The following is a 13,217-nucleotide window of genomic DNA, read 5'->3' on the forward strand; positions in this document are numbered from 1 at the left end:
AAAAAAAAAAAGTTTATTTGATTATTTTCAGATTTAAAAACAATACACAGAGCAAACTTGGGAAATACAAAAAGGTAGAAGATGACCCATGACTCTCCTGTCGGAGTCGATGCTATGGTGCATCTCTTTTATACTTTTTTCCCTACGTGTATTTTCTTTCCGATTTTATATTACATGTTTCAATTTTCTAGTGCATGCTTTAAAATTACAATAATATTTGCGTGTGTCCACAAAAGGCAAATTATCCAAAATCAAATAAAAAAATAGAGGTTTCCCTCCCTCCCATGGATGGTTCACCCCCTGAATTAAGTCCTAGAAAATGCAGGAAACTATAAGGAGAAAATGCCCACCCCATAACCATACCTCCCAGAGACAACCACCAAAGACATTCTGGAGTTTTCCTTCCACTTTTCTTTATATACCTATTAGATATCCTTTTGGGGGGAGTGAAACTGACATCACATGGTATGTATCAGTCGGCAGTACATAAAAGTTGCTGTTTCCTGTCTGGCCATCATGACCTTGACATTGACCTTGTAGGCACTTGAGTACCACCCATGGCTGTGATAATTCCCTTTAATGACCGGCCAATCGTCAATAATCTAGATAGATCATAACATCCTCTGCTGATGGAAATTTAAGTTACTTCTCTCTTTTTTTATTGTTCATATAAATAATGCTGCAAGTAAAATAATCAATACAATTAAAATTAAAAGATATGTTTAAAATAATATTGTGACAAATATCTACTTGCATAAAGGCGCATGTTTCTGATCACAGGTGATTTCCTGGCCGGGCCCATTGTACACCTACCCCGGGGGGTAGGCGGGATGCTCTGGTTTTCATTTGGGTCCTACCTGGCTCCAGCAACAGCGGCAGCATCTCACCTGCTCGTCTCTCATGGGGGTGCTGCCCATATTCAGGAAGCAGGTGAGAAGGAGGGGAAGCCTCCTTTTCTAACTGCCACCTCATTTCTTTCTTTTTCAGACCTTTTGCGGAAATCTGCAATGATGCCAAGGTGCCAGGTGAGTCAGAGGCTGAAGAAGCCACCCTTCTGCCTCATGGGGACCAGGGTCTGTTGCCTTCAAGAAGGCAGAGACAGATGTGGTCCAGGTGGGCACGCAGTAGATGGCCGACTACCTCGAGAAAAGCATACTCCCACCCCGCACACTTCCCCAAGGCCAAGAGCCCCCAGCAAACCCCAAGAAGCCTGCACGACAGGGTGTGTTGAGTCAGCTAGAGAAGACAAGGGGCAGGCTGGCCCTCAGGGAGGATCCCGGAGGCCGCCTGGGTAGGGGAGGGGTGGCACGTGACCGACAGGGGTGAGGCAGGCAGGTGCTGCCCGAGGCTGGGCCCCCTGCTCTGCCTGCATTTGCAGGGTACACAGACCCGCTCGGCAGCACCTGGGAGGCCGGCTGGCACGACGGTTCTGATGGAGCAGAGGTGTGATCGGACTTGGGAGAACCTGATTAAGTGTGCTCACACGGCTCTGGTCCTGCCCTCGTCGTGCAGCTGGGACACTGAGACCCAGAGAGGGGAAGGGACTGGCCAGGGCCACACAGTGTCAGAGGCTGCCTAGAGCCTGCTGTCGGGACCACAGACCACTGTGAACCACGGGCCCAGTGTGGCTGCTCCATGGGGACCGTGATGGGATTCAGAGAGGCTCCTCCCCACCCTGGCTCCTAGGACCTGAGCCCCGACTCCAGGTGGGTCCAGGTCCACCTGGAACTCCACAGCCTAGGTTGGGACAGCCCAACTGGAAGCCACCTCCTCCTATCAAGAGCCGATCGCAAGGGTCAGGCATGGCACTAGAAGGACATGGAGTCTGGAGGTGACTGGGTTTGAGAGCTGCTCTCCTAGGTCAAAGGCAGAGACACAGAAGGCCCTGCGGAGGACTCAGGGAGGAGAGTTTGGGACGAATGCTCTGAGGGTGGATGCTGTCACCTACAATCCAGCACTCCCCCCACGACTCCCCCCACCGTGGCCATCTATCTTTAGGGTCTCATGGTGACCCCAAGGTGGCCACAGCCCATGGACCAGCCTGGGACAGAGGGTGGCAGCTAGCACCTCTGACTTCCTTTTCATGTGGTGTTTCCCACAAAAACCCCTCTCTGGCTCACAGCCTGGGCTCCCCTGGGCTCCCCCCTGCACCCGCTCCTCTACTCACGCCACCGCGCGCCCCCCAGGCTCTGGGTTTTCTGCACCAGCCGGATGGACGATGGCCCCGTGGGCCCAGCCTGCCCTAACTGTGTCACTAGGACCTTCTGGTTGGCGGGTGAGGTGTCCACATGGTAACCGGTCCCCTCCATCAAGCCCCAAAAGGGGCTTACATAGCACACAGTTGCAGGTCTTTGTTGAAAGTCTTACACTTTCACATCAATTTAATCTGGCAGCAACAAAACACCTGCCAAGCCCCGCTTGGAGCTGGGCTGGGTACCAGGCTCTTTCATGCATATCTCCTTTGTGTCTCATGTCACATTGTTTTCCCCATTTGGCTCAGAGTGGTTAATAAATTTTCCCAGGGTCGCACAGCTAGTTAAGTGGCCACAGTGGAATTTGAACTTAGGACTTCTGATTCTAAACCAGAGTTTCCTACCACCGGGGCACTGCTTGTCCACTTGTCAAACCTGTGAACTGTCAGCTCAGGGCCATCACACACCAGCGGTAACCACAGCAACCATGTTAATACCAGTTCTAGTTTGTGAGCACTTGCTGGGGGCCAGGCGCTGTGCTAAGGGCTCTACGCATGGTCTTGGGCTCCTCCCGGCAATGCTGCAAGATGTTACTCACGTTTCACGGCTCAGGGCCACTTAGGGACTTAGAGTCCGCTTGGCTCTGGAGGCCGAGTTTTTCCCCACACTGTCTAAGGCTGCGAGGGGATGCTGGGCCCAGAAAGGGCCCTGGGGGGCCTGGGGAGGCCGGGACCCCAGGCTGGGTGGTCTGGGGAAGCTATAAGAGGACCCGGGGATGAGGACATGGTGTCGGCAAAGGCAGGCAGGTGAGTGGGAGCAGGGCACTGGGGCAGGTGGACCCTCGGGCCTCGTTACAGAAGGAGGCTGGACAGGTGCGCCCTGGCTACCCAGGGGTCGGGAACCTCGAATGCTGAGAACGGGACTTGAACCCTGAAGACAGAGGCCTTCTCCAGGGAGGTCGGGAGGCTGAGACAGAACGGCCCTGGCGTCCAGTGTCAACCGCCTTTTCTCCCACCAGCCAAAGACAGCAGCATTCCCAAGCGCAAGAGGAAGCGGGTGTCCGAAGGCAACTCCGTCTCCTCTTCTTCCTCGTCTTCCTCTTCCTCATCCTCTAACCCAGAGTCTGTGGCATCCACCAACCAGATTTCGCTCGTGGTAAAGTTGCACAGATCTGGACTCGACCACTCTTCTCTTTGGCCCTCGCCCCTCACTCGGGCAAGGCCGTCTACTCCAGGATGTGGGTTCGGGGTACGGGGAGGCACCGGGCTCTGAGTGGGGCCTTCCAGCCTCTGGGGTGCAGACACATCTGCCTGTCCTACCCATGAGACAGTCTGTCCCTCTCACTGGGTGTTCACGGACACCCGGGCAGGAACTCACATCCCCACTGGGCAGCTGGGCCAGCCGAGGCCCAGGAGAGGGACGGGACCTGCCCTTGCCCCGCAGCAGAGCTCCCAGCCTCGCCACCACCCTGCGGGGTGTGGGTGTCACCCACAGTGTGTAGACGAGGAAAACAGGAGTCAAAGGGTAGGTGGACTCAGCTGTGGCCCCAGCGGCTCCGTGTGGCATGGAGAACTCACCTCTCTGTCCTGCTATGGTGCTGGGGTTAGTTCTCTCCTACCCGGGAGGAAAACCTCATTAAGGGCACGCACTAAAAAGTTCTTTCTGATTTCAAACTATTAGCTTTGAAATCCTGAGTGCAAATGGGGAGCATATTTGAAAATGATTTTTGGATTTCTTTATCCTCTGGCTGTATCTCCCTTCAACCCCATCCTGGAGAACCCGAAGGTGCAGGCTCTGCCTTGGTCCCCACCGAGGTGTCTGCGTGCCCGCGGAGGGTCCCTAGCTCCTCCAGCCCCCAGAGAGGCGGGCAGCTCCTTGGGAGAGAGGCTGCGTTCACCGGGCGAACACTTGTGCTGAGCCAGGCCTCACCCTCTGGCCCCCCCATGTGACCAGACCCTGGGACACAGGTGGGACAGTGAGAAGGCTCCAGCCCAGGCTCCGTGGCCACTGCTGAACCCTGGACAGGTCACGTCCCCTCTCTGGGCCTCGGCGGCCTCAAAATAAATAGCATCTGAGGAAGCCCTTCAGAAAGCAGAGTTAAGTGTTCTGGTGTTCTTTCCGCGTCACCTGGAGTCCTAACCCGGTACGTTTGTCCCTCTCTCTAGCAATGGCCAATGTACATGGTGGACTATGCCGGCCTGAACGTGCAGCTCCCGGGACCTCTTAATTACTAGACCTCAGTACTGAATCAGGACCTCACTCAGAAAGACTAAAGGAAATGTAATTTATGTACAAAGTGTATATTCGGATATGTATCGATGCCTTTTAGTTTTTCCAATGATTTTTACACTATATTCCTGCCACCAAGGCCTTTTTAAATAAGTAAAAAAAAAAAAAAAAAAAAAGCGTTGCCTTTGCTCTTAACTGTTGCATGTTCTCTTTTGGGATTGCGGCCACAGCTGTCACTGGGGCTGAAGTGGGGAAACCCAGCTCAGGTGGCCTGCCAAGCCACCCTCCTTCCTTGCCATAGCAGAGGTGGTGTCCCCGACAGACCTCACTTCTTTTTTGCTGCTGGTGACATGTGACCTCAAGACAAGAAGCTGCAAAAGTGCCACAGACAGACACGCCTCCTGCTGCCAGACAGTGGCTAGACCACAGTCTGTTGTGTACCAGCCACATACCGCCACCTCCCCTCCCTGCAGCCTGTGAGCTGGTCCTGTGTGTGGAGCGACAGCCCCTCATCCCTTCTGCTTGGGGCTGGGCCAGGGCAGGCGGGAATAGCCTCAGGGAGCACGCAGTGTGGGGAGGAACACTGTCTTGACCCCGATAACTCCAGTGCAGTCAAGAGTGTTAAGTAAGATCATCAGAGAGCAGCCCAGCCCGGGGTGTCCCCGTGGCTGGAGGGAAGGCTCCTTGGAGAGGGGGTTGGGGAAGCCTCCAGATGGGGGCAGGATGTTCTAGAGAGCTCTGGGCATTTGGGCAGCAGAGTGATGGGTCCCAGCTGTGTCTCAGACCACTGTGGTGGTAGATGGGAAGTTGGAGGAAGGGACAAGACTGGAGACAGAAAGACGAGTCACAAGAGCCCGGCAGTCCAGGGCTTGGCACTCGATGGTGCCCATTCACCCGACACGCATTGACTGAGCCCCCCTCCCCCCGCCCCCGTGATGGGTGTGTCAGCTAAATGTCCTGATTGGGGAGGCAGGTGCCCTGGAGCGCTGAGCAGGGGGACCTCACCTGGTGCAGAAATCAGGGAGAGTCCTTGAAGCTGAGACACAAAAGAATAGTCAGGCGTTGGCAGGACAGAGGGGCAGGGCAGGGTGGGACAGTTTTCTAAGGCAAAGGCAGGGGGCTGGACTGAGGACCTGCGCATCCCAGGAATAAGAAAGAGTCGTCAGAGCGGAGGGAGCGCAGCTGGAGGTGAGATGGAGGGACAGATGGGGACTTGGTGAGGGCCTCCGTCGGGGCCTCTGAGGACGGTGGGCAGTTGTGCCTGCACGTGGTGGCAGGCTGACGGGTGAGCGGGGCAGAGATTCCGCCTGGGTTTGCCCAGCCGTGCAGTCTGGGGCGAGGCTGTGTCCTTTCTCACCGGCCCACGTGGAAGGCCTCAAAGGCCAGGCCATGGCGATTTCCAGAGGGAAAATGAGAGTCACGCGCGGGGTACCCAGGGGAGAGCCAGGCCCGATCTGCATCTGCGGAAGGCGCCCCTGCCTGCAAAGGGTCAGAGGAGGAGTAACCTGGGAGGCCACGTGGGAAGCCCTTGTAGTTCCAGCAAGAGGTGGCAGTGGTTTGGTCAGGTGCAGAGTGACAAGGAGATCAGCGGGCGTGGGGGGTGCTGGCGAGTGAAGGAGTCAGGATAGCCCCGGGATCTGGCTCTAATGGCCCATCTGGGATCCAGAAATGAGGCCTATGGCTTGGAGGAACTGAGTTCTGAGTCAGTGAGTACATGACAGTCCAGGGGCCACTGCCAGCCCCCAGGGTCAGCCCCGTGCCCAGAGCTGGGAGGAAAGGGACTGTCCCAGCCTTCCAGGCTGCGCTTCACCCTGGAGAGATGCCAGAAACCGCAAGCCTGGCACACCCCCAAACTGTTCCTCTCTCTGCAGGCGCCACTCCGCCCAGGCAGCAGCCAGCAGGGCCCTCCTCCCGCCCACATCCCAGCCCCAGAGCCACCAGGCCCTCCACGCCATCCTGCCCTGGGCCAGGCCCTCCTCTTCCTCTCCAGGATCAAGGCAGGGGTGGCCCCTCCACTGGCTGCCCTGGGTGCAGAAACTGCCTGTGAAATTGGGGACAAGATGGTCTGCAGCAGGCTTGCAGCTGCCACCAACCCCATCTCCTGTAACCCATCCCCCCATCCCATCCTGCCACTCTGGGTTAAAACCCTCCTCTGCTCTCCCCTCCCCACAGCACAGAGTGCAAATGTCTCGGCCCCTCCCAGCCTGTCCCATTCCCCAGTCCCTGGCCGCTCGCCTGGTGAGGGGGGGTGTCCCCTCTGCCCGCTGGCGCCTGTCGGTTGGTCGATTGGTTGTCTACACACGCCCACTGCCCCAGCTGCTAAGATCCGTGGCCAGAGCCGGAAATGGCTCCCACCTGACCCCACCAGGATGCCCCATCTGTTCCCTCGAACGCTCAGGGCACAGGTGGTGGGCCATAGAGGGCTGGTGTGGCGAGCCCTGGCGCCTGTGTGGGACCTCATTCCATAAAAGCAGAAGAGGGGACGCCCCCTCCCCCCAAGCCAAAGCCTTTGAACTGAGAGGTTGCCTTGTGTCATTCCTGACTCCCGTCCCGGAAGCCTGGGCTTCGGGAGGTGTGTCTGGGTGGAGGACACAGGACAGAAGACACAAGACACAGGACGTGCCCACCGTGCACCCCCAGCCCCCGTCGAGGCAGGAGAGCCTTACTATTTCCTCGCAGAAGCGCCCAGATGCTGTTTATGCAACCTCTCCAGAAATCTCAGTGTACTGTACTTTTTAAAAAGTGATTTGATTCAAAGCACTCATTCTTTAATTAAACTTCATTTAGCTGCCATCTGTCTCGGTTCAAAATGGCTTCGTGTTTTGCAACTCTAAATGAGAATTGTTATTGGATTTGTAAACACATCCCCAAAAAACCACAAAACACTTTGGAAAGTAATAAATGAGGGATGTGCGGGAAGGAGTGTTAGGAGCTGCATCTTAAATGTTCTAATTGCCGGGGAATGCATTCTGGTGGGTACATAATCATTTTATATACAAATCTTTGTATAAAAATCTGGTATCAATGAAAAGATCAAGATTATAGAAAATGCCGGAATTATATCTGACTGAAAACAGTAATAAAGCCATAATGGGCACAGGGACAGAGCCGGTGGGGGGTGGACCAGAGAGGGGCAGCAGCTCTCACCCACACCTGCTCCGCTGGGGCTGCCCTCCCCCACTGCCCAGGTGCCCCACTTGTTGCTAGACAGAGGAGGGTGGCCCTGAGTTCTCCTGGCAGGGGTTTCCCAACAGCCCTGCGAGGTCCGTTTTTCTAAGGAATCAAAGCTTCATTAAGGGTCGTCTACTGACGCCGAGGTGCACGTCTCCCACCTCTCACCTGGCCCAGGTGGAAGGGAAAAGGTGTAGAGGAATGGTGGCCCCTCTTTCAAGGCATCCATGCAGAGGCACAATGAAAGCTGAAAGTTCCTTGGGAAAATAATATTGATGGTTCTTCAGTGGGGAAACTGAGGCTCGGAGGTGCGGGACTTGCTTGAAGCACGAAGTCGGTGGAGGAGCTCACCTGGAGCCTGGCAGCCCCAGGGCCGGCAGCTCTCAGGGCTCACTGCTCTTGTCGGCGCAGTTCCGGGTGGTGGAGGTCTGTGCGTGCAGCGGTGGGAAAACAAGACCCCAACAGCCCCTGTCCTCTCTGATCTCACCCCCAGGGCTGTCTCCTGTTTCCTCAGGCACCCGCCCCCTTCCTTTCCCACTGTGCCTGGCAGCTCTTCCCTGTCTTACCTTTCACTGAAGTGTCGCCTCCTTGAAGCACCCTTTCCGGTCCACCCCGGCTACAGATGACCCCCTCCCACCTCATAATTTTAAAATTTCAACTCCTTTTTAAAAGTCATCATTTTATTCCTACCAATTATAATAACTTTATTTCCAGTGTCATTAATTGCCTGTCTGCCTGCTGTAAGCTTTACGAGGGCAGGGACTATGTCCATCCCGTCCACCGTTTAATTCTAGCACCACCCTGGCGCCAGAACGTAGAAGGCCCTCGCTAAATATGAGCCACGTGCACGGTGCGTAAACTACACCAGTCTCCATGAGGAGCAAACAAGGAGAGCGCTCTGTTTCTGGCCACGTGTTTGGACTCCAAGAGAACGGTATTTCAACATCGATGTCCCCGCAACAGCCCACCCGACAGGCAGGAAATGGGATCTGGGATAAACCCCAGGCGCTGGGGGAGCAGGCAGAGGACACCACTGCAGGAGGTACCAAAACCACTCTGCCTTGCCTGCACTTTTGCAGATAATAGTAAAAATAACTACTGAGTAACTACTATATACCAGATGTCTACAGTGTCACAGCCATTATGCAAGACCTTTTGTGCGCACTGTTAATCCCTGCAACCCTGCAAAGTAAATATTATTCCTTCATTTCGCAGATGAAGAATCAGAGGTTCAGAAAGATCGAGGGCTGTGTCCAGGGTTACACAAGCGGGAAGGATTACGCACCAAGCCAGGACTCAGAGCGAGAGCCACCAAGCGCTGCCCCAGCATGAACTGGAAGCAGCAGCCATGGGGCGGGGGGAGGGCTGGGGGAGTTTCTCTTCTGGCTCCTTCCTAGCATGTTTGAAAGAGAATAATAGACATCCATTTGAAAAGGAAAAAAGAAATGGTACCAACTACCAGCTAGTTTGGGTTTGCTCAGACCAGACCTCCTGCGTCAACAGGAGGTCACAGCTGGAAGGAGCAGAGGTGCAAGCACACTAGGGCGCGCGCGCACACACACACACACACACACACACACACACACACAGACATTTCCAAAAACCTGTTAGAGGTGTTGTCACAGCCCCAATAATAGCACTGCACTTGGCTCACAGATATTAAGAAATTAGCATGTGAAAAAGAAAAGGAAGCAGCGAGAAGACGTCCCCTCCCTGGCTCTGACAGGACGGTACCTGCTTAAGCACAGCCCTGCTGGCCTCCGCTGTGCCCAGGAGGAAACCCAGAGGCCTCACTCTGGCATCAGAGGCCCGGCCCCAACAGCTCACTCCTTCTCTGTCTCCCAGGGTGCCTCGGGATCCAGCTCGTGCCAGGAATCCCAGCGCTTCGGGAGGTCAAGATGGGAGGATCACTTGAGGCCAGGAGTTTGAGACCAGCCTGGGCAACATAGCGAGACCTTTTCTCTATTAAAAGATTAAAAATAAGTAAATAAATAAAAGGGATCTAAGGGAGCTTGTTTGCCCTTCTACCATTTGAGGACACAGCAAGAAGGCATCATCTATGAGAAACGGTCCCTTTGTCAGACACCGAATCTGCCTGTGCCTTGATCTGGGACTTCCCAGCTTCCAGAACTGTGAGAAATAAATACTTATTGTTTATAGGTCATCCAGTTTATGGTATTTTCATTATAGCAACCCATATGCGCTAAGACACTTATGCTGCCCATCAGAGCCAGGAGGTAAAAGTGATCATGTTGTCTTCCCAAAAGGCCATACGCCTATGGCTACGTGAAATAAAACATAAAGGACCGATATTGAATGATCCCATTTATACGAGGCATCCAGAATAGGCAAACTCACAGAGACAGAAAGTAGAACAGAGGTTACAGGAGTTAGGGGAGAGGGAGTGGGGAGTTATTTAATGGGTACAGTTTCCATTTGGGATGATGAAAAAGTTCTGGAAATAAATGATGGTGACGATTACACAACAATGCCACCAAATTGTACACTTATAAATAGTTAAAATGGTAAAGGTATTATATAGATTATGCTACAATAATTTTCTTTCTTTCTTTCTTTTCTTCTTATTTTATTTTTATTTTTTTTTTTTTGAGACAGAGTCTCACTCTTTTGCCCGGGCTAGAGTGAGTGCCGTGGCGTCAGCCTAGCTCACAGCAACCTCAAACTCCTGGGCTCAAGCGATCCTACTGCCTCAGCCTCCCGAGTAGCTGGGACTACAGGCATGCGCCACCATGCCCGGCTAATTTTTTTTTCTATATATTTTTAGTTGTCCAATTAATTTCTTTCTATTTTTAGTAGAGACGGGGTCTCGCTCTTGCTCAGGCTGGTCTCGAACTCCTGAGCTCAAACAGTCCGCCCGCCTCGGCCTCCCAGAGAGCTAGGATTACAGGCGCGAGCCACCGCGCCCGGCCCTTCTTTTTTTATTTTTGACAGCATTTTGCTCTGTTGCCCGGGCTAGAGTGCCGTGGCGTCATCACAGCTCACTGCAACCTCAGATTCCTGGCCTCAAATGATCCTCCTGCCTCAGCCTCCCACGTAGCTGGGACTGCAGGTGCACACCACCACACCTGGCTAATTTTTCTAGTTTTTGTAGAGATGAGATTTCGCTGTGGTGTTCTGGCTGGTCTTGAACTCCTGGCTTCAAGCATTCCTTCCACTTCAGCCTCTCAAAGTGCTGGGATTACAGTCATGAGCCACCATGCTTGGCCACAAAAATTTTTTTAAGCACTTTTTTTCTTCTTTTTTTTTATGTCAAGTGGGTAATGTGGGTTTGAGGGAGGCCCATCTCACAAGTGAGTGTGAAAACCCAAGCGTCATGCTGTGAACTGAGAAAGGATCTTTCAAAGCGCTCTTGCTGCTGAGTGGAAGGTGGTGGCTTCTAAGTTACCTACTGGTCATCAAAGTCGAATTCCTCCCTCCATTCTCCCCACCACCCACCCACGCTGGGAAAAGCAGATAGTATTGACCACACCACCCTCAGCCTGCCACGCGGACTCCCACCCCAGTCTGGTCCCCGGCCCACCCAGGAGACCCGAAGCCCCTGGACACTTGTTGGGGATCTTCTGGGAGACCCAAGCTTGCCTCAACCCAACCACCCCAGCAGGTCTAGGAAAAAGCAAGTCCCCCCACAACACCGTCCTGCTCACCAAGTTCATTGCTGCGACTTTGGAAGCAGAAGTGGAATGAGGTAGCTGCCTGGAGGGCCTTTCTTTTTTTTTTTATTTTTTTGTCGATGGTGGCAGTGCCACTGCTGGGTAACATTCGAGTGTCATTGCAGGCAATGCCGCCTGTAGGCAGCCCCTGCTGATCCCTGAGCGGCTGCTGGCGCACAGGAGAGGGCCGGTGCAGGGCCCAGTGGGGACTGAGTGACTCTCTGTCTGAAGGAGGAAGCAGAAATTCTATCCCCGGTGGATAGTGGGGGTCTGTTTACGAGGCTGTATCCTACTGCTAGCCAGCTGCTCAGGGGCCAGGGCCTGCGTCCGCACACAGAGCGAGCACTGGGGGCCAGTGCAATGAATGGACTGTGCTTGAGGCCAGGGACACCAGAGCCTGTTGATCTTCAGCCTGGAGGTGCCCAGGGCCCGGGGGAAGCACAGCCTCTGCCCAGGGTGACCTGCAGGAAGTGGGCGGCTGAGCCAGCCATGGCATCTCCCAGCCCAGCCCACTCTCCTGGGGCATCAGACTCTGGGCCCAGGGGAGGAGGCCTCTCAACTGTTCCTCAGCGGGTGTTTTGTTCTTTTCTTTTGTTCTCTCTCCTCCTCCCTCTCTTTCCTTTCTGGGAAATCTGATTAGAACTTTGAAAGCTGAGCCATCTTAAGACCAAGTTGCCAGATTTAGCACATAAAAATAGAGGATGCTCAGTTAAATTTGACTTTCAGATAAACAATAAATCATTCTTCAGTACAAGTACGTTCCATGCAATATCTGGGACATAACTTGCACTAAAAATATTTTTTGTTGTTCAGCTGCAGTTCACATTTGACCAGGCTTCCTGTATTTTATCTGGCGACCCTACCTTAGCAGCCACGACTGTTAACAATCTCACTTGGTCCCTGTGCAAAGGAGAGGAGGCCTTTGCAGGGTAGGGGACAACAGTCAGACCCAGTTTCGGGAGTGTCGCCACTTCCCTCCCCAGGCTCCCCCAGAACCTAGTTGCGCCTTAGGAAGTTCAACTGCCATTTCCCTGTGTTCTTTCTCCTTTGAACAGTCCCCGCGGCGCTCCGCTTGGTCCCAGCCTGAGTTTCCAAGAGCAGAAGCAATCCAGGCACCTGCTGCAAGATGTCCAGAGATAAATGAGGAAGCTGCTCAGACAGCCAGAAAGACAGGAAACCCCTGGCTGCCTCGAGAGAGGAAATAGGATCAGGCCAGCAGCGCTGTCGTCCCCACCCCCACCGCCACCGCCACCGAGTGGCTGCGCAGGGGCCTGGCACAGGGCAGGCGCCATGAAGGCTCAGGGTGGCAAGAGCTGCTGACGAAGGAGGCGCAGATCACATGCACAGTCAACAACTCTGTTTGCAGTTGGGCTAGACACCGGGCTCCTGCGTGCCCCAGCCCCGCTCAGCTGTAAGCCCAGGCCCCCGGAGCAGGGAGACCACCTCGCCCCGGTCCTGAGAGTGAGGACCCACCTCTGGGGAGCCTGGGGCCACATGGCACAGCTGTCCTTCCTCTGGTCTCATTGCCCTAGGCCACAGGACGGGGTCCCTGCCTTGCATACCCCTGCCCTGGACAAGGCTCTGTGGGGAGCTTCCCCTGGCCACTTCCCTCCTCTGCCAGGCTGCGCCTGCCCCTCTGGGCCTTACGTCCCCAGGCAGGGCTCTGATGGTCTCCTGGGTACCTGCTACGCTAACCTGCTGGGGCTGGGGCCTGACCCTGCGTACCAAGGCCTGCAGAGCTGGCGGCGTGGGCTCAAACTGCAGAGCTCTGCCGATTCCTGCTCCACATCCTCAGCCTCCCCAGGCCTGCTGCTCCCCACCGCATGACACCCACCCTGTCACTGGGGTCCGGTGACAGCAGGTAAAACCCGAACACTGTTGCACTCTTCTTCTTTCTTCCTCTCTTCTTATAAAGTTTTGGGACATTATCATATTTTATATATATATATTTTTT

General features: G+C 54.5%; 1 protein-coding gene across 2 annotated transcripts in view; it reads left to right on the top strand.

The window, feature by feature from the left end:
* The window catches only part of GTF2IRD1 (GTF2I repeat domain containing 1), a 109,300-nt gene extending 104,717 nt beyond the window's left edge, over window positions 1–4,583 (top strand). The window contains exons 25-27 of one of the 2 annotated variants that reach the window (XM_012640251.1): window positions 988–1,025; window positions 3,211–3,347; window positions 4,358–4,583. In XM_012640251.1, coding sequence (XP_012495705.1) covers window positions 988–1,025; window positions 3,211–3,347; window positions 4,358–4,426 — 244 coding nt within the window. In that variant the 3' untranslated portion in view covers window positions 4,427–4,583. The remainder of the gene's footprint in view (window positions 1–987; window positions 1,026–3,210; window positions 3,348–4,357) is intronic. The other variant, XM_012640250.1, reaches the window with a different exon arrangement.
* The last annotated feature ends 8,634 nt before the right edge of the window (window positions 4,584–13,217 follow it).

Source organism: Propithecus coquereli, unplaced genomic scaffold, assembly GCF_000956105.1.
Source record: "Propithecus coquereli isolate 6110/MARCELLA unplaced genomic scaffold, Pcoq_1.0 Scaffold150, whole genome shotgun sequence".
NCBI lineage: Eukaryota > Metazoa > Chordata > Mammalia > Primates > Indriidae > Propithecus > Propithecus coquereli.